Source organism: Balaenoptera musculus, chromosome 18, assembly GCF_009873245.2.
Source record: "Balaenoptera musculus isolate JJ_BM4_2016_0621 chromosome 18, mBalMus1.pri.v3, whole genome shotgun sequence".
NCBI lineage: Eukaryota > Metazoa > Chordata > Mammalia > Artiodactyla > Balaenopteridae > Balaenoptera > Balaenoptera musculus.
In genome coordinates, this window is record NC_045802.1 from 16,086,328 (window position 1) to 16,106,357 (window position 20,030).

General features: G+C 39.1%; 2 protein-coding genes across 4 annotated transcripts in view; one reads left to right on the plus strand and one right to left on the minus strand.

Moving 5' to 3' along the window:
* NEK5 (NIMA related kinase 5) overlaps window positions 1-4,096 on the plus strand; it is a 65,286-nt gene extending 61,190 nt beyond the window's left edge. Inside the window, 2 exon segments of the mRNA XM_036831622.1 lie at window positions 1,346-1,461; window positions 1,464-4,096. Coding sequence (XP_036687517.1) covers window positions 1,346-1,461; window positions 1,464-1,609 — 262 coding nt within the window. The 3' untranslated portion in view covers window positions 1,610-4,096.
* ALG11 (ALG11 alpha-1,2-mannosyltransferase) lies at window positions 1,375-19,781 on the minus strand. Of its 3 annotated transcripts, none has more exons than XR_005017222.1 (5): window positions 19,692-19,781; window positions 14,564-14,794; window positions 10,315-11,246; window positions 6,254-7,318; window positions 1,375-1,461 (listed from the first exon to the last, which is right to left on the minus strand). XR_005017222.1 is itself a non-coding variant. In XM_036831621.1 (5 exons), the coding sequence occupies exons 1-5, from the start codon at window positions 19,733-19,735 to the stop codon at window positions 6,300-6,302; spliced, it is 1,419 nt and encodes a 472-aa protein (XP_036687516.1). In that variant the 5' UTR covers window positions 19,736-19,781; the 3' UTR covers window positions 4,183-6,299. The 3 variants fall into 3 exon arrangements, 2 of the variants coding, with proteins under 2 accessions (XP_036687516.1, XP_036687515.1); XM_036831621.1 differs by lacking the exon at window positions 1,375-1,461 and having other exon boundaries at window positions 4,183-6,308; window positions 7,116-7,318; XM_036831620.1 differs by lacking the exon at window positions 1,375-1,461 and having other exon boundaries at window positions 4,183-7,318.
* Between the last annotated feature and the right edge of the window lie 249 nt (window positions 19,782-20,030).

Genomic DNA, 20,030 nt, shown 5'->3' on the forward strand with positions numbered 1-20,030 from the left:
CCCGAATTGATGATGTCCAGTTTTAGGGGAGTCCTCTGTGATACCTAGCAATCCTATGCCTGGTCAGCTTCCCTCCAAACCCTCAGTCATGCACACTCACCCCCATCCACCTTGCTCTCATCACGTGCCCTGCCTTCTACTTCACAGAGGGGGTGTTTTGTAGCTGGAATTACCTCTGTTGTGTAGATCCATGAATTTTTTACACATGCGTCCTTGACTCCTTCTCCCTCCCTATCTTCCTTCTCAGAGGAAAGCAGTCTCCCTTCCCGTTGAAAGCTCCTCCTTACACAGGTGCTCTAAGTCCCAGCCTTTCCTCAGTGACCATGTTGCTATCAATTAATCTACCTTTCTCCTGTATTTTCAACGTCCATTACTTACTTCCTCTCAGCTTATAAACATGCCCAAATCTCTCCCATCTTGAAAAACACCAAAAAGAACCATTGCCCTTATGTTCTTGAGATAATACTGTCCTTTCAGAGCAGGGCTCCCCTCAGAGGAGTTTTAGCTCCTTGCCATCACTTTTTTAAACTTCCCATCGCTTTCTTGATCCACTACATGATGGCTCCGGCTGCAGACAACTCTGAAATATTCCTGCAGAGGTCATCTATTACCTTGAAACTGCCAAGTCCGATGATCATTTCTCAGTCCTCATCTTATGTGACTGCTCCCTCTGGAAATTCTCTGCTCCCTTGGCTTCCAGGACAAACACTCTTGGTTCCTACCAGCTCCTCCTAGGTTTCTTTCCTTTGCCCCTTAAATATCCGTGATCTATGAGATAGTTTTCTTGGTCTCTTCCCTTCTTCTTTTCTAAAAGCATCAGTGTTGCAGCCTTAGACACAATTTTAATTCCTGGTCCTACTAATTAAGAGCTGTGAGATCTTGGGCACTTTTTAAAAACCTCTCTGAGCCCAGCTTCTTTATAAATCGATGATGATAATGTCCACCTCAAGTGTTATTAGTAGATGAAATACAGTATGTGTAAAGTGCTCCAGGGCAGTGACTGGCACATAGGAAGGGCTCAATATATGGCAGCCGTTTTATTATTTTTTTCTTTTTTTCTCTTCCCTCCTCTTCTTTTAAACTAAGAGTAGATGGATATTAATAAATATAATAAAGGTTATTGAACACAAATCCAGCTAAACAGAATACTGATTCTCCCAACATTGGTTGTTTATCATCCTTAGAGAAACCAGACTGATCTGATAAACAATTTATTACCTGGGTGAAAAAGCAACTTTCAAACTGGTCAAGTAGGGGTGGGGCATGAGAAGGGACACTAATTTTCACACGTATTCATTCGTGTTTTTGATATCCCAAAGTTGATTTTTACTGCTTATTATTTCAGAAATTTTGAAGAATCTGAAGATGAGTTGAGAAATGAAGTAGTAGAATCCCTGGAAAAACTCTCTACTTCCAAAGAGGCAGAAAAAAGGGAAGAGGTTTCCAGTTCCTCTAAGGATGCTGAAAAGAAAGAGAGGGGATAGGCATACAGAAATATGCAGAATTAAATGAAGGTTTGGAGAGTATTTTTACTCCATCTGATGACAAAATTTGTATTGTTGATGAAGACCCAGGAACATCAACCACCAGTCAAAATATACAAGTGTGATTATTGAACTTTTTCTTAAGTAACAAGTTAGTATCTATTACAGCATCTATTCGGGAACAGTCATAAATATACATTTATTGTAAGGGTTTTCCAGTAATCCCAAGGCTTTATTAGTTTTCTTCTCAATTTAGACAATAGGACTAACTTCTGAATGTAGAAATTAATATTTTTACGCTAAGAAATCTTTCAGATAATATATGTGGTTGGCAGAGTAATGTGGCTCCCCTCACCCCACATGCACCCAAAGATGTGAATATATTTTTACCTGGCAGAGGGGAATTAAGGTTGCAGATGGAATTAAGGTTGCTAATCAGCTGACCTTAAAATAGGGAGGTTATCTTGGATTATTCAGGTGGGCTCAATGTAAGCACAAGAGTCTTTGAAAGTGGAGGAGGGAGGGAAAGGAGAGAACCAGAGAGGTGGCAGCTGAGAGGGATTCAGCTTGATGCTGCTGCCTTTGAAGATGGAGGAAGGGGCCACAAGCCAAGGAATGCAGGCAGCCTCTAGAAGCTGGGAAAGGCAGGGAAATGGATTCACCCCTAAGGCCTGCTGAAGGAATGCAGCTCTGCCAACGCCTTGGTTTTAGCCTAGTGAAATCCACTTTAGATTTCTGACCTATGGAACTGTAAGATAATAAATTTTTGTTGTTTTAACTAAGTTTGTGGTCATTTGTAACTAGTGATAGAAAACTAATATACAAACTCATTCATTTAAAATAATGAATCTGTCGTTTTATAAAACCATGACTTTGAAATTTCTTAAGGTATACTAAACATGCTTTTCTGAAGCTGATGTTGACACTTACAGGAGTAAGGTAATTGAGCAAGGAGAGGAACAAGGCATGTCAATTATGTACCAAATAATGTATTGTTTCATTGAATTATTTTCTAATAGTTTCAAATGTATAGATTATAAACTTCTGGAAGGCAGGGACTATACTGGTCTTTGTTTCTTATGATGATCTTTTTATATATAGTGCTTAGCACCATGCTAGAAATGTTTCTTAATTGAGTAAGTAAATACTAATAAAATTTCCTCATTAAGACTGTAAGCTCTTTGAGGCAGGAAACTAGACTTAAACTTTTTGTATTAATTATAACAATCCCAGTGTTGAACATGTGCCTGGAGCTTAGTAGATATTTGTTGATTTGTTGTACCTGCTGTTATGAAGGACAAGAGTGGTTATATCTAAGTGGTAGAATTTGGCCTGAAATATCTGGTCTATAATGAAAATAAAACTTAATTGGCACATTGATGCATTGCTGAACCAAGTAAACAAAGATGAGGAGTGGTTGGTCAAATTATTCCTAAGGTCTGCTTAGCATTTACATTTGGTATAATATTAAATGTGGAGAATGTAAGTATCAATTTCCCTAACTGGGATGTGTCCAGTCTTTTATATCTTTATTTATTTTCCTGGTGATGTCTGAGGGGCTGTTCTTCCAACTTGGTGTATAGAGTACATTCTACTCTTTTAGGGCTCAATATGGTCACATCATGAGGCTAAGAATATTTAACAATTTCTCATCATTATGTTAGTTTCAAACTAGGTAACACATGACCCTGAGGGATTGAAGCATCTTTAATTCTACAGCTCTTTTAGTGGTCAGTATATACATGTTTAATTTACTTTCAGGACATTATCTGGTTCAGACACTGAATCTGCTGGTATCATTCTCATTCTAAACAGTACCTGGAAGCATGGAAAATGAAACATGGTTCCTGAAAAATCCCAAAGATCAATTATATACAGGAAAAAAAAAAAAGAAAAGGAATGTTTAAGGTCAGTGTTTAAGAATAAACATATCAGGTTTGCTCCAATAACAAGATGCTTGGCTAAAATCTCCTTTAGGTAACAGCCACCCACCCTTATCATTCATTCTAAGATTTTGAGTTCTTTGCTGTAAATTAGGAAGTATTCAATGTGATAAGTATGCATATCTGCAAGGTTTTTCAACCTGCTCCAGCCCAATTCACCTTACCTATCTTACACACACCGTTACCTTAATCATGTTCTTGAGGCCCAGTTCTGATTGCTTTACTCTGGTTTTAGGCTTGGCTACATCTGTTAAATTGAAACTACTGATCAGACCTGCATATGTCTTTAGAATAAATTTTTTTAGAAAAATCATGCATTTTGGTAACTATGTATGATATCTATCAATCAACTTGATCATTCTTTAAATAGTACCAAGAAGTGTTATCAACACTTAACCTCCCTTCTAAGTGTCTTGTAACAGTTATGCATGATCCAAACGAGCACATAGCACTAGAGTATTGGAACTGATGCTTCTCCAAAGCCAAGGGTGGCCTTAATTAGGGTGGGGAAAGAGGAATAGTGGGTGAGGTAGGGCAAATCACATGGGCATAATTTGATTCTAGTAATTTGCATAGCTTCTTGTTGTGGTTTAATGGAAGTAACTTTTTAAATTTTTATTGGAGTATAGTTGATTTACAATGTTGTGTTAGTTTCTGCTGTACAGCAAAGTGAATCAGTTATACATATACATATATCCACTCTTTTTTAGATTCTTTTCCCATACAGGTCACTACAGAGTATTGAGTATACTCGAGTTCCTTGTGCTATACAGTAGGTTCTTATTAGTTATCTATTTTATATATAGTAGTGTGAGAAGTAACTTTTTCATTGTACCCATTGACACATTTAGCAGACACACCTTCATTTATTTATTCATATCATAGTTCTGGACTCTAGGGTACATTTACATAATTAAATACACAAATATTCTGAAAGCACTGATAATCACACTGGCCCCTATCTCATAATTTTGTCTGGAATATGACTTTGTAAAATACCCTGAAAATTATTAAAGTGTATGAAGCTCTGTAGTATTTTATATGTCTGAATTCATTTAAAAAAATCTATTAAACCTGACAACCTGTTCTTGGGTACAAGAGGCAAAACAGTTTTGTTTTGCCTTTAAACACTTTTTTTCTTTCTTTAAAAAAAATTCTTGGCATGTGGAGCTTGGGAATATTAGCAGTAGATAATAAATAATTCAGAATTGGGAGACTACATGAGGGGTATAAAGGCACTGAACTGGGAAAAGTATCTAAGATAATAAAACCACTTCTTTAGATCTTATTTAGATATAGACTTTGTACCTATTAAATCTAAATCATATTTAGATACAAATAATTACTATACAAAGAACATGTAACATGTAGTTTGTTATGCACAACTGGAAATAAGAATGTGAATCACCACTGCTGTAGGTTCAAAACAGCATGTTTGGACCACTCAAAAGCAGTGTCTTACAGGAATTAATAGTCACTCAATTTCTCCAGGCAGACAGTAGCTGACATATTGCTTTGACATTCTTCATGGTATCAAGTATTCAGAAACAAACAAACATTTAACACCGCAGTAGGAACACTGAAAGGAAACATATATGCAAATTTTCTAATGATAGGTTTGTGATAAATGAAAATCATTTTGAAGAAATTAGCTTAAAAAATGTTTTGTGGAATTTCAGAATTCTTTCTTCCTTTCCTATATCCTCTACTTTTGCTCTGTCCACTTCAATTTCTTTATCTTCAGTCCCATGATTTTCTTTGGGTAGGTGGGTAGGCTGAGTGGGCAATGGTAGTGAATCTTACCTCAAAGACTAGCTATAAGATAAGGAAAAGCACCAGGCTGGGGGTCAGGACCCCTGGGTGGTAATCCTGATTTTGTCATTAAACAACTTTGTGATACTTACAGAATCAAGGTTCTTTAAATTGTTCCTGTCTGTAAAGTTGAAAATAAGAGAAAATTGGACTAGAGAATTTGTAGGGCTCCTTCCAGCTCCAATTTCCACCAGTTTTTCTTTTCTAAATTGAATACTCTCCAACACAAAGCTACTCTGGTGTGTCAGAACATCCTGGGACTTTGTTTTGGTGCTTTTTGATCTGATGACAGAAGACGAATTCGCCTGCAGACGAATCAATAATGTAATTGGAAGCAGATAACGAAGCTGGTTGGATTGATGAATGGACGAGAGGAGACTGGAAAGGAAAAATGTACCTCTTTCACATGCCCCAACACAAAGGTGTATCAGACTGTGGAGGAGGTCAATTTACTGAACTAGAAGGAACTGATTATGTATGCAGAAAATGCCAAAAGTTATAGTCTCAACAGCCATATCTGCATATATATATATTCACTTTTCCATGCTAGTTATTCAGGATAGGAGTCCTGTTAAATTATACTGATTCCTAGTTACTGGGTTAGTAACAAGATTCTACATAGGATTGTAATGCACTGATAAAGATAGGATTCTAGAAGACATTTACTATATATTGTTACCTTTAAAGTAACTTTTATAATTTTCAAAGTACTTTCACATACTTTCTGTGTTCCCTGTTTTCATTACAACTATGAAAGGCAGTGAGGACAGCCATTACCATCTCCAGGTTACAGAGAAAGAAGCTGACACTCAGAAAGATTAGGGAACAGCTCTAGTGTCAAAAGGTCAGATGTTTGTAAATGATGAAGCTGAGGTCAGGTCCAGCTTTTCCACCTGCTAGTCCAGTGCTCTTTTCAAAATGCCACCTCACTATCTTACAATGCATGATGCTGATTACAGAGACCATGCGGATGGATCCAAATATTATATCTTCAATATCAGAAAAACAACTTACCGCGATGTTCTGACTCAGACCTCTTGAATGACTTCAAAAAGCTGACTTACAGCCTCTGGGACGTGAAAATGTTAAGGGATAATGAGAGGTCCATAAAAATGTACTGATAGCACTAAACATAAAACTATTTTCACAAATACCTAGTTAATGGATAGGATTACTGGCAGTACCCTGGTCTCTACATGCCCACGCACACACATAGAGCAATCACAGTGAGCCTGTCTTTTGACTACATGCTTTTAGAACATGATTAAGTCTGCTTAAAGTTTTTGTTCTTTTAAGAGGATCATTAGATAGATTCAAAAATTTTATCCATAATACTGCTTGAATTTAAACGTACCAGAATTTTTCCGTGTTCCAAAAATGTCAAAATAATTCTGAAGTACTAATCAATTATCAATCACCCATTTTTTCCCCCAATATTTCCTTTTTTCTAAAAGGAAATTCTCTTTCCTGATTTCTAAAGTAAAGTGATTTGATAAATAGGATTTTAAAAATACGGATTATACCAAAATTAAGATTGTTCATTTTTTTCTTTCAGACCCATATTTTTCAGAATTTGAGACCAAACACTACTCTAAAATTTTTATATTTAAACTATATAAGGTTACCTTTTCCATTTAGGTAATTTTGCCTGGTTCCACTGAAATAAATACCTTGGTTATATACATACTGCTAAGGGCCTTGCTTAGACTAACTTTATTACAATAGGGAATGAGTTTAGAAAAATATTAACATATGAAGGTATCTAACCATTTTATATAAAATATCTTTAGTTTGTACAGGTATGGAATTATTGAAATAATTTTTCCACAGACATTAGGAATGTCACTTCAAACTCCTGATCGGAGAATCTGCTTACGGATGCACGAGCATTGTTCCTGATTTGGAGTCTCTTTTCTGCAGACATGGAAAGAATATGGGCCATAGTCTCAGCATAGTCTTCTTCACTTTCAGCCAGAAACCCAGTTCTCTCGCCTTGGTGAGGAACGACAATGTCGAGCTTCGGGCCCCCTGAATTGTGTGCAAGGACAATCGTGCCGGCTGCCATACACTCAACAATTCCTGAGAAACAGAAATCATGTCTTTTAAGTTTCTGAATGTGTTCATAAGGACAAGGATGAGCAGAACCCTTTACAAATTTTAAAAGATTCATGGGCAATTTAAGTAAATGTATGTCTACAAATTCACTCATTTAACTTCCCTGGTGAAAATAAAATAATTTAAAGTTTTTTAGTTATCAAAGCTTCATAATAATGCTACTTGTCTTTACTAAAACAGACAGAAGAATAATCTATAAAAAGTAAATATACTGCAGATAATAAAACAAAGAAGACTAGAGAATGTTATTAGCAAGATGGTAGATAACTAGTGGATATTAAAAGATAAAAAGGGGTAAAAAAGATATCAAAAACATTAAAAGTTGAGTATCGGTGTTTTAATCTCATCGAAAGAAAATCTCTGATTGTGACATTTTTCCTGATGTGTGAAGCAATCCATTGGCAAAAGTGTGTATATTTTTCTTCCTATTTGTAAGATTATATTTAATGATATTCTTTTCTTTGTCAAAGACTCTCACTGCAGGCAGTGCTATTTCTTGTGCCTAAGAATGTTTCTGAAAATTGCATCACTAATGATGCTTGCCAAGTGGAGTGTACAGAAAGTTTCTCACATCCTGTTCAAGTTAATATCAAGCACATGTGGATGCTTTAGGGTGAGGCTGTAGTACAGAATGCATACATTTTGTCCCCAGGAAATCCGAGACAAAGCAGGTGCTGGATGGGGTTTTTTTCCTATTCCATGAGCTGTGTTAATTCTATCTTTGGTAGGCCTTATGCTTGAATAAACCAGATGTCTAATCAATAAATTATTTTCATGCTCAGCATTTCAGGGTTTTTTGGGTTTTTTTTTAGAATTTCAGGTTTTTGTACTCTAGTGCAGGTTGGTCTTCTTTCTTACTATAAGAAAACTTAACAGCAATGTGATTTAGGGTTTTGTTGTGTTTTTTAAGAGGGGGATGTGAGTGATTTAATTCATGGGTACTTTTAGAACCTGAAAGATAATCCCATTGCCTTTATTTTTCTAATTAAAGAATTCCTAAATACTTTGAAAATATAAAATGTTCCTGAATAAGAAAAAAAAGATATCAAAAACAAAATGTTCAAATTACAGCATTAGGAGAAAACAGGAAAAAAGTAAGCCATCTTCGTGAGGCACACTAAGTAAGGCTGGTGCTTTTGTTACTGCCTGGTGGATTTCTGGCAAATCTGAGACAACTGTGTGCCGCCCAGTAGCAGTGCTGAACTAAATGAAAGTTTTGATAGTTTCTGCCAAATGATGTAGGTGAGGATATAAATTATTCCAGCCAGCCTTTCTTACCCATGTTTCTAGAGAGAACTAAGCCCTTCAGAAAATGATTTGGTTTACTGTTTTCTTACTTCTCCAAAGGATGGTACAGAGCTGATATCATCCTAGATGCAGAGAAGTTAAATCATTAACAACTGTTTCTTCAACACGGGCGAAATCTCTACAGAATTTTCTGCTAATGCTTTAATTTGAACTCTTATTTGAAAAATATGGATTACACCATAATATTCCGTTCCAGGCTGGATACCGTTCCTCTGTACTTTCTTAGAGACTCTGACCTAATCAATTTTACCCTCTCCCTCTAGAATCTTCCACTTCTCCCTCTCTACTGGCCCCTTCCTGTCAGCATTTAAGCTAGCTCAAACTCGTAAACACAAAGTCTCCGTGAGGGTGCACATACACACACACACACACACACACACACACACCCTCTCCAGGTCGCAAGTCCTCCCCTGGCCAGCGTCTCTCCATAGCGTCTCTCCATCTTCCTTTCACAGATAACTCAGGGCCAGCGCTCCACTCACCCCCCACCAGTGACCCTCACGCCCACTCCTCTGGCGACACTGCTCTCGCCGAGGTCGCCCACCATGCCCTCGTCTTGCCCAGCATCTGGGCAGCACTGGAATCTGTCGCCCTTTCCCTTCTTCCCTAAACCCTCACTTCCCTTGGCTTCCATGACTCTCTGCCTGGCTTTCTTCCTTCTCCTTCACTGGCTACCCTTCTGCCAACCTGTGGCCTCTCACTGTTCTCAGCCTTCTGCACTGCGGGCCTCCTGTTGCTCTACAGACTCCCCTTAGGCCATCCCGTCCACACCCACGTCCACGCCCACCGGGCTGTGGTACCCACCTGGACAACTCCGGTACCCACCTGGACAACTCCGCAGTCTGTACTCCAGCTCCCTCTCCTTACTGCAGACTCACACATATGAGGCCACACACACACGTCCCCCAGCCAATTCCACCCCACATGCTCGAAACTCAGCCCCTCACCTGCCTCTGCTCTTGGAGGCCTCTGTGGGCGAAAGCCACCACCATTCACACGGCTGTCCAAACTGAACACCTGAGGCCATTGCAGTAATGAGCACACAATCAATAAAAGAACCAAAAGGTTCTTCTGAGGAGCCTACCTGGAGACAGGGGTTCTCGGCCTTTGATGCACAACAGAATCACCTGAGGGGCTTTACCAAAACACCTCCACCTGGGCCCACCCAGAAATTCTCATCTGGCTCCTCAGTGGGATTAGCATGAGGCCCAGGAATCTGAACCAGCACATAGACGGGGTTAGGTGGGGAGAGAAAATACAGTAGTTAAGAGCAGAGGCTGTCTGGATTGGAATCTGGGCTCTATCTCTTACTGTGTGACTGAACTTAGGCAAGTTCTAAACCCTCTCTGTGTCTGAGTTTATAAAACGGAAATAATCATAATACCTATTAAGTGAAGTTCCAGAGAGAGTTAAATCAGATAATACTTGTAAAGACCTTGAGAGTGACCGCCACACAGTGAGTGGTCAATAAACATTAGCTATTATTATTGATTGTATGTTTTACAGGGTCTCAAATGAGGAAAGCACACTTGGTGGACTCGGGGAAGAGACTGAGGACTTGCTGAAAACTTCCGGAATATTATCATTTTATCAAAATCACCTAAAATGTATATCTCATGGCACCAAACAAGTTGTTTACAGGACAAACTCACCAATCCCAAAATGCTCGTTCCACATGGTATGCAGACCAACTGTTGCTTCAGACAAGTAATTCTTTAATTCATCAAATGGAATGTTTATTTTAAATTCCACGTCTTCTTGAACTCCTAGGTCCTCAGAAAGCCTTCTCAGTTGGTTTACCCTAAGTTCATCGTCTTGGTTACGACAACCTCCAATGAGGACAAGTTTAAGTGGAGGAAGTGACTCAGCCTCCTTTTTATTCAGCAATTTAGCAAAGGCTCTGATCTGCAAAGGATGATTCTTTTCAGGCCTGAACTGGCCAATCGAAACCAGTAAATGTCCTGAGGTTGTCTTCTCCTTGTGTAAGGGAATGTCCAGAAACGTCTGCACATCACAAGGTGGATAAACAACATTAGTGCAATTCCCAACCTTCCACAGTGAGAGGATATGGTTTAGCGTCCAAGAAGAATTGACCATGACGACATCACTGCAAGAACCAGCAAGCCCATATATAAAAGCAAATAAATAGTAGTAGATAAGCTTTACTTTGCTGAGAAAAGGATTCCTGGTGATGAAGGCTGCATTGTTAAATCCGACATTTTGATTCTTCACTACAGAGAGCATGTCAGTGCTGATGGTGGGATAATGAACATAGCTTCCAACTCGGCAACCGCCTAAATACTTAAACAGAGGAAGAGTGAAAGCGTAGCCCATCGAATCGATGTAAACATCGGGAACACACTGCATCAGAGCTTCCCAGCCAAGAAAAATGGATCCCAGACTTTGGCCCAGCAGGGTGAAATGAGGATAGAGTGAATCTTCCACAAGGTAGCGCTTCCTTAATAAAACAAACTTCACTGGGCAAGTTAATCTGATGTTAAATCTTCTGAAAGCACCTTCCAGTATCTGTTGACCACTGACATCAGCATCACCAGTATAAACAACATAAACTGCTTCAGGATACCTAAAACCGAATGTAACAGTTAAGAATTTCATTAGTTTAGGTTAAAATCAAGCAAAACGTTGTAGATAATTATTTTCTCACAATCATAAAGAAGCTTATTTTTAGACTAAAAAAATGTTTTCCACTGTTTTTTACTGACTCCACTCTCTCCTGGGTCTTCCACTGCCCTACAACTAAAATGTCAGTCCTCCAAAGGAGACTTCTAGTTCTTTGCTTTTCCCTCCACTAAGAGTTTTGCATACAGCAGACATCAACAAAATTACTGATTTATAAATGAGACATTTTCATTTTTAAGAAGTATTCAAAAATTTTGACAACTTTCTCAGCATTATAATGGTAATGAAATATTAATAAAATATTCATAAACAAGAGTTAAAATTCACTAAAGGTATCTTTAGATAGGATCATAAATCCTAAAGCATTTGTGTTTTTAATCTGAGAAATGCACAAAGGTTTTAAAAGCTAGACCTTGTGCCTGCATCACAATTAGATATAATCATAATGGAAATATGGAAAAGTACATTCTTATGATTTTAACACTTTGGCCTCACTCTGGCTGTGTTTATAATTATTCTCTGAGTCATATAAAACATTTTTTAACTATCTAGTGTGAGCTACTAGGTTCTAGAGAATAAGGGATGATGGAGAGTCTTCATCCTCAAGGAGCTCAGTCCAGTGGAGAGAACAGATATATAAACAAATAATGTGCTGTGTACTGATGAAGAGCCCAGGATGCTGTGATGTCTAAAGGCTGAGCATCTAATCGCTCCTCCCTAGCCCCCCTCCCAGCAACTAGATTGAGCCTTTTAAAATGTAAAAAGGATGCTCATCTCTGGCAGCTTAAAGATGGCCACAAAATCTCTGACACTTTTCCGGTTGAGAGGTGGATCTATGTCCCCTCCCCTGGAGTAACAGTGGGCTCTTGACTGCTTTTACCAATAGAATATGGCAAAAGTGACATTGTGCCAGTTTCTGGACCCAGGCTCTAAGAGACTGGCACCTTCTACTTCACTCTAAGGGGAGACAGCTGTCATGTAAGAAGTCCTGCTATCCTGAGACCGCCATGTTGTGTGCAAGCCCAAGCTAGTCACACGGAGAGGCTGCTTGGTGACAGAGATGCCTGACCCAGTCACCCCAGCCCAGGAACCAGACCCGTGAGTGAAGAAGCCTTCCGACAACCCCAGCCCCAGCTGCCACCTAACTGCAACAGTCTGAGCGTGAAGGATTCCAAACAGGGCCTGTCAACTTCCGAACTCTGAGAAATAATAATAAATTCTTGTTTTAAGCCATTCAGTTTGGGGTGGTTTATTAAGCAGTAATAGATAAGCAGAATATCGTCTCTCTGTTTAAAACACTCATATGGTTTTCCACAGCACTTGGAATAAAGTCTAAACTCCTCCCCTTGCTCGCTCAAGCCCTGCGTACTGGGCGCCGCCTCCCTCTGGAACCCCCCGCCCCTCAACTCTCTCACTTGCTCAGCAGGCTTCAGCCGAACTGGATTCCCTTCTCGGAACAAGCCAGGCTCCTTCCAGTCTGAGGGGACGTGCAGCAGTTGCTCCCTCTGCTTTGAATTCTCTTTTCCCACCCTCACTGTCTTTTCATAAAGTGAGCAGGAGAGCATACGTTTAGAACATGGGCTCTAGGAACTCAGTTCCCTTGTCTGTCAAACGAGATAACAGTAACCACCTTGCTAGGCTGTTAACGAGGACTGAGTCACCTAACACACGTGAAACACTTCAAACCACGCCCGGCAGACAGTAAAAGCTCAGTAAATGTCAGCTATGTTTGTCGGTCAGAATTTAGTTGTGCTGTTTCCTCAGAGACTGTACCTAATTTACTCACTCTGAAGGGTGGAGTCACTCTCATATTACCCTGTTTGAATTTCTTATATAACACTTCTCACCACTGATATTTTCCCTGTTTATTATCTTGTCTCTCTCTCAACTGAAATCTAAGGTCCATAAGAGGGACTTGATCTATCTTGTTCACCATTTAAACTCAATCCCTTAGAACAGTGCTTGATATTGGTTGGCCAAAAAGTTGGTTTGGGGTTTTCGTAAGATGTTACAGAGAAACCTGAATGAACTTTTTGGCCAACCCAATACATAGCAGGTCCTCCCCGCTTCCCCCACTCCCCAAATATAGGGAGATGGAATGAAAAGTGTACTGTAGCTTATGCTGAGTCAGGAAAGACTTGCAGGAATTACCTAAGGAGAAAAAGGTTAGTTCAGAGAAGAGGGAACACTAGATGGAAAGGCGAGGAATCCTGAGAGGGCGTGATGCTCCTAGGTCAGGATGCTGGAGCTAAGTGCGTGTGAGGGGTGGGCAGGGAGGAGAAGCAAATGTGGCAGGAGCTAGACGAAAAAGTATCTTCCACGTCATACTAATTACTTGGATTTTTTTTCTCATCAGTCAGGTAGAGGAGTAATAGGGGTTGCTGGGGAGTATGAGTACACATATCATGAAACCTGACCACTGCCCTCAAGGGTAATCTAGAGACAAGGCTAATGCACAGCGTTATGAGAAGGAAAGATCAGTATGGACTACAGTAGGAAGGCTTCAAGGAGGTGGGAATTAAGCTGGGATTTAAGAAAATTCTCTGGATTTAGGCAGTTATGGGAGATGGCAGAGGATATACAGGGACGGTGGCTAGAAGCCCAGAAGGGCCAAGAATGTAGAAATGTAGAGCTAAGGGCATTACATGGGAAGACTCTGAAACTGAATGAAGGGCGTGTGCCAGGAAGTAGGGTCGCCATGGAAGGATAATAGTTTTCCTCATACAATCAAACAATAATGGAACCTGTATTTTGCTATGCCTTTTCTTTTCTTGTGGGATAGGGGTGGGGAGAAGGAAGCCTAGAACATTAAAAGATGTGTAACACCAAATTCTTTCTAACATGGTAACTTACTTAAGACTATCCAACTGATAATGATATCAAAATCAGAATCAAATAGATGCTTTCAGAGAGATTATTTCCTGTGTGCCACCATTGACTAAAAGTATTCAGGTTTAAAGTGCTTCACCGTACTTGGTATATTTCTGTTTATTATTTAATCTCTTCTCCACATACTCTCTCAAGTTATCCCCACTAAATTATGCCATAAAAGGGCAGATACTTTCCCTTTCTGTTTATCATATCAAGTAAAATGCAGTAGGATCTTATAAGACAGGTTGGCATATGAGCAGTGTTTCCTTACTGAAGAATAGTTTAAAAAAGGAATCCCTGGCTATAACTAGAGAAAGATACATTCTGGGTGATGATTTTTTACAAAAATAGTAACAATGTACCAAATTGTTAAGAAAGATGCATACCTACTTTTTCTGTAGAGCCCTTAAGGCACACCATAACACTCTTTCTCCTCCTCCGCCAGCGTTGCAGTAGGGATGGAAAAATGCAATCACCGTTTGATTTTTCCCAGTTTTGCTAGCTGAGCCCGACTTTTTCTTTCTCTGTAGCAGCAGTCTGATTCCCCAAAGGACAATGAGTAAACACACACATAAAACTCCACATACAATTAGCCCAGGTAAGAATAATGAATAAAAACACCTGAAATGAGAGGGGAAGGGGGGTGAAAATGGATATAATGCCCATTAAAAAAAAGAAAGGCTACAAATTAAAGTCTACTTTCACATAACTGCTTTATATATTACCAGCAAAGAAAATTTTTATAGCTTGTGAGTCTAACAAAATACTCAGTTATTAAAATTCTAATGCTACAAAATATCTAATGTCAAAAGTGCAGGTCCCCTTTAATTCCACAGCATGCTGGCAATTCAATGTACTTTTTCTTTTTAATCAGCAGTAAAAATCAATGTTGAGCTACCTTTCTCCTAACTCAGTATATGTGTTAAGGGATTAAAATAAATTTAATTATTAACCTAAACAAGATATGACTGGGAAAGGCATCTGACCCTCAAAATGACAATATGTAACCCAAAGAAATATTCCATAGTCAATATTCCATAGTTAAAAGTTTGGTGAGACACTAAATCATCTTTATTATCTCACTTTGCCTCAAGCAGAATTTTTTTCTTTCTTTTTTTTTTTTTTGGCCTTGCCATGCAGCTTGCGGGATCTTAGTTCCCCAACCAGGGATCGAACCCGTACCCCTGCAGTGGAAGCTCGGAGTCTTAACCACTGGACGGCCAGGGAACTCCCAAGTAGAACAATTTTTGAGGGAAGGGGAATGGAGCTTAGATTTTTCCAGTTCAGTTCTGAGTTTTGCATCTGATCTGTTTACATGACCCTGAAACCACTGTCTTCCCGTGTGCCTCTGAATGAGATGCCAAACATCCACGACTGTTCTACTTCCTGCATGTAGGCAGATTCACTCCCACAGTCACTGCTGCAAGGTTCCCTGTTACTGCCAGGTCGACTGAGGCTCTGCAAAGGACCCAGCCCTGTTCACCACCATATCCCAATGCCTAGCGTCATACCTGGCTGAGAAGGCAGTCAAAAAACATTTGTTGACTGAATGCAAAATTTTATTACATCCTCAGATGTCTCTTTTTTTTTTGGGGGGGGGTGTTTCAATATGACAAATGTGTCATACCGAAGTGCAAAACTTTTAATAATAGAAACCGTTACCTTGGCTTTCTCACAACCTTATGAAACAGTACTTCATGTGTGTGAGAATTTTTTTTTTAAACATCTTTATTGGAGTATAATTGCTTTACAACGGTGTGTTAGTTTCTCCTCAGATGTATCTTAAATTATGTTAAATTGTTTTCTCAAGGTATGGTTTTCTCATAGGGTTGGCTAATGTAGCTGGTACCTAACAATTTTTTTTAATACCCTGCCTACCCTTTATGAAGGATTTGAGGGGCCTATAAGACATAAAAACAATAAAATACTAAAACTTAAATAATGAAAAGTCAAGACCAGGGAACGTATACGGTTAAAGTATGTTGGGGCGTGGGGAGGGGAGCGGAGACGGGGGTGGAGGGCACAGAGATGCAGGTTCTCAATTTGTCCACAGTAGTGAACAGCAGATTGGGTTCTGGGCTGCTTAGCAACCAAACCAAATAGGGGGATATTCTGTGTAGTTACATCGTTTTCATTGTCCCTAAGTAGAAAACATACAAATTCTTTAGAGGAATAAATATTTTATTGATATTCAGTTTTGAAATAAATTTCTCATGTGGGATTTCCTATTGTGAACAAGTCCATTACTTGATGATTTGGTCTCAGGACACCTTTATACTCTTAACAAAACTGCTGAGGACTCCATACAGTTTTTGTTTACATCAGGTCTCTCAACCACAGCACTACTGACATTTTGGACCAGATAATTCTTTGTTGTGTGCATTACAGAATGTTTAACTGCATCCCTGGTCTTGATGCACTGGATGCCAGGAGTATCCTCCCAGCCAGGACAATCAAAAGTATCTTGAGACACTGCCAAATGTCCTGCAGGGGCAAAATCACCTCTGATTGAGAACCACTGTTACACTGATTATATCTACCAATATTTAACATATTAGACATTAAAACTGAGAAGCTTTTTAAAAATTATGAATCCATTAAAGAAATAAATCCATTATATAACATAAACATATTTTTATTTTAAAAAACTTATGTTTTCTAAACCAAAAAAAATAGTAAGGAGGGTGTCACTGTTTTTGATGTCTGGCTTAACAGAAGATAGTGGCTTCTCGTATGTGCTTCTGCATTCAATCTGTAATGATATGTTGTTCTGGTTCAAGTATATGAAGAAAACCCAGGCTCACTCACATATGTAGCAGGAAAAGAGAGGAGTATTTTTAAATGGCCTTTAAATGGTCTATTCTGGCTACGAATATTTTTCTGTAATACTATACCAAATTAGACAAGTGGCAATTTCTTAACAGTCAATTGCAACATCGAATCTGAAACCCTATCAATGCCCTTCCCATGCTGTTACACTGAAATCTATTGGTTTATCTTGCCCTTTGAATGGAACTTTTCTGTATATGTGATTTTGTAACATTGTAACTTATTTGGGCAATATTGGTTCATGAGTTATGGAGAGTTTCCAAATGTTGACACATTTCTTTATACAATACCCCAAAATCACATTTGTTAAGATTATTACCAATCTCATCAGAAAAAATCTTTTAAGTATTGGAAAATGGTCAAGGTCAGAATGGCAGATACAAGTTTCCCAAAATTCTAACTTTTACTTGAAAACTCAAACTTTATCATTAGCAACAAATTCTGTCACTTGTTTTCTTTGTTTCTGTTTTGTTTTTTGGCTGCACACACAGCTTCAGGGATCCCCGACCAGGGATCGAACCTGTGCCCCTGCAGTGGATGCACAGAGTTCTAACCACTGGACTGCCAGGGAATTCCCAGTCACTTGTTTTCTTTGAAGTGACAGGGTCAATCATTCATCTTCAAGAAAATATCTACTAAATACCCAAGTCAGTTTGTCTGTCAGTCGGTCTTTCAAATAAAAACTGTGTCCTGTAAAAAGTAGGTGTCTAATTCAACTTGCAATGTAGACAATCATACAAGAGGTTTTCCTTGAGATAACCATTTTACTTCGGTATGTTGAAGTGCTTTATGTGTTCCCCCCATTTTGTCATTTAGAATATTAAAAAGATATGTACTCAAGGGTTGAGATTTAAGAAAGTTAATAATTTTTACTGCTTCATCAAGGACATTCTTCAGAAAAACTGGCTTTAGCAAGTGCATGGAGGTGAAACACAATGACTACTAGTACAGTTTGATGTCACTGCCTTGATTTGTGCTAAGTAGCAGTTTTATCCACCATTACTTTTGCACTATCAGTGCAAATGTCAACAGAATTTAAGAGGCAAACGTTATCCCAACATTATTATAAAAATAATTTTGACCTTGAGGACCCACTGAAAGGGTCTTGGGGATTTGCAGGTGGTCTATGGACCACACTTTAAGAACCACTGATGTAAAGGATGAAGAGAGTTTGACAGAAGTGGTAAGATTGGCCACTTAATGTTTGGAATATATCAGTTCATAAAAGCCGTATTATCTTGGATAGTTAGCTTTCCCAGGATAAGACAAAAAGTCTGTTTAATTTAAAATGTAGCTGACTCACAGAATCCAAAGACTTTTATGACATTTCCTTCAAATGACTTAAGTGGGAAAATAAATATGATAGGATTTTCAAACTGAACTATTCAACTGAAAATCAGAAAAACAATCATATTAATGACTAAAGTTGAACCAGTCCTTTGTTTTGAGTCTGTTAGTTTCAAAGATACACATACAGGTTCTATAAAGAAATTTATTAAACATCCTACAGTACTTGCACATCAAAATTACCCATTTTAGAATTTGTTTACATATAACTAAAATGTGTGCCATTAAATATTTAATCATATTTAAACACAAGACTTTAAAAAGATAACTGTAATCAACAGTGAATCATTCCATTCAGCAAACTTTTATTTAGTCATTATTATGTGCAAAGCAGGGAGTTCGGGATATTTCAAATGGCAGGGAAGAATATGAACGCACTGAAAATAGACTTTCCTGTTCCAATGATTTAAATAATCATTACAGAATTTGAAGTAGAGGGGGCAATAATGAAGAAGAAATAATACCTGAATTTTGGAGAGAATACATATACACTGCCATTCAGGATGCTATCGTATTAATGATAAAATTTCAACCTGAACAAAAATATGTAGGTGTTAAAAGAGCTGTGTAGGTAGAATATACTAGGTCTCCTGTTTTACTAGCGCAAGTCAACACGTAAAATACATTAGTATTACAACAACAAATGTGGAAAAAAGGTCTGGGAGTTTTTTCACCAAAATGTTAACAATAGTTATCTCTGAATGGTAGCATTCCTGGAGACTTCTGTTTTGCTCATTTATTTCCTAACTTTTCTACAAGAAACAACGTATTACCTATGCAATGAAGACAAAGGTATAAATATTTTATATAACTATTCTTACATCAATCAGAAAAGAAATCAATGTAAAATCAAGAAGAAGATTCAACATAAACTTGACATTTAAATGACATATGCTAACAATGACAGTTCTGGTGAGTGAAAGAAGACAAACTAAGATAAGAAAAAGGAAGACCCGGTTTCTTCTTCACCAAAAAGAGCGTGATAGATTGGAAAACGATTCGTGCCTCAACCATAAAGGAAAATGAGGAATGAATGCGAATAATTTATGACAGACTAATAGGAGTGCGAATAAGCGACAGAAGAAGCTAAAGCCGGGAGGGAAACTCGAGCCCTCAGCCAGCAGTGGGGCAGGGAAAGAAAACGCGGTAAACTGAGTCTTAAACGCAGCCTCTTTGTCTATCTAGAAGACCCCAAAGGGAGAGGAAACGGTCACTGGCCTTGAGAAAATAGCTTAGATTCGTGACAAGGAAAGCCCTTCCTCTCCAACATTAGTCGTACTGGGAGGACAAGTACCACTGCGGTACGGAAAACGCCTGCGAGCCCACACCACCCGCTCCTCACCTCAATAACTCGCGCAAGCACCAACCCCTTTCGGTGGCCGCCATCTTCTGCCGACCCCCGAACTCGGGAAGCGCTTCGTTGTTCCTCTTCTCTATTGGCTCCTGAGGAAGCGTGCGGTCACCCCGCCCACACAGGGCCGATTGTGCATTTCAATTGGTTGCTGGTAGTAGCTTCCCACGGCCTTCCAGCCAATAGACTCTCCCGCGGGGGTGGACAAGATTTCGGCGTGGCGTACTCGGGCCCGGCCCCCCCATGGGCGGAGCCATAGGGGGCGTTCGGCATGGGGAGGGCGTGGCCTGTGATGGACAGCCGGCGCTCCAGCCCTCGGCCCCCTCCCCC

What these genes read in the sequence shown, in the direction of transcription:
- ALG11 (XM_036831620.1), bottom strand. Translation starts at nt 19,735, where the DNA reads ATGGCGGCCACCGAAAGGGGTTGGTGCTTGCGCGAGTTATTGAG. An exon ending in TGCTTGCGCGAGTTATTGAG is followed by an intron (nt 14,795 to 19,691) that starts GTGAGGAGCGGG and finishes CTCTCATTTCAG; the next exon opens with GTGTTTTTATTCATTATTCT. An exon ending in TTAAGGGCTCTACAGAAAAA is followed by an intron (nt 11,247 to 14,563) that starts GTAGGTATGCAT and finishes ATTCGGTTTTAG; the next exon opens with GTATCCTGAAGCAGTTTATG.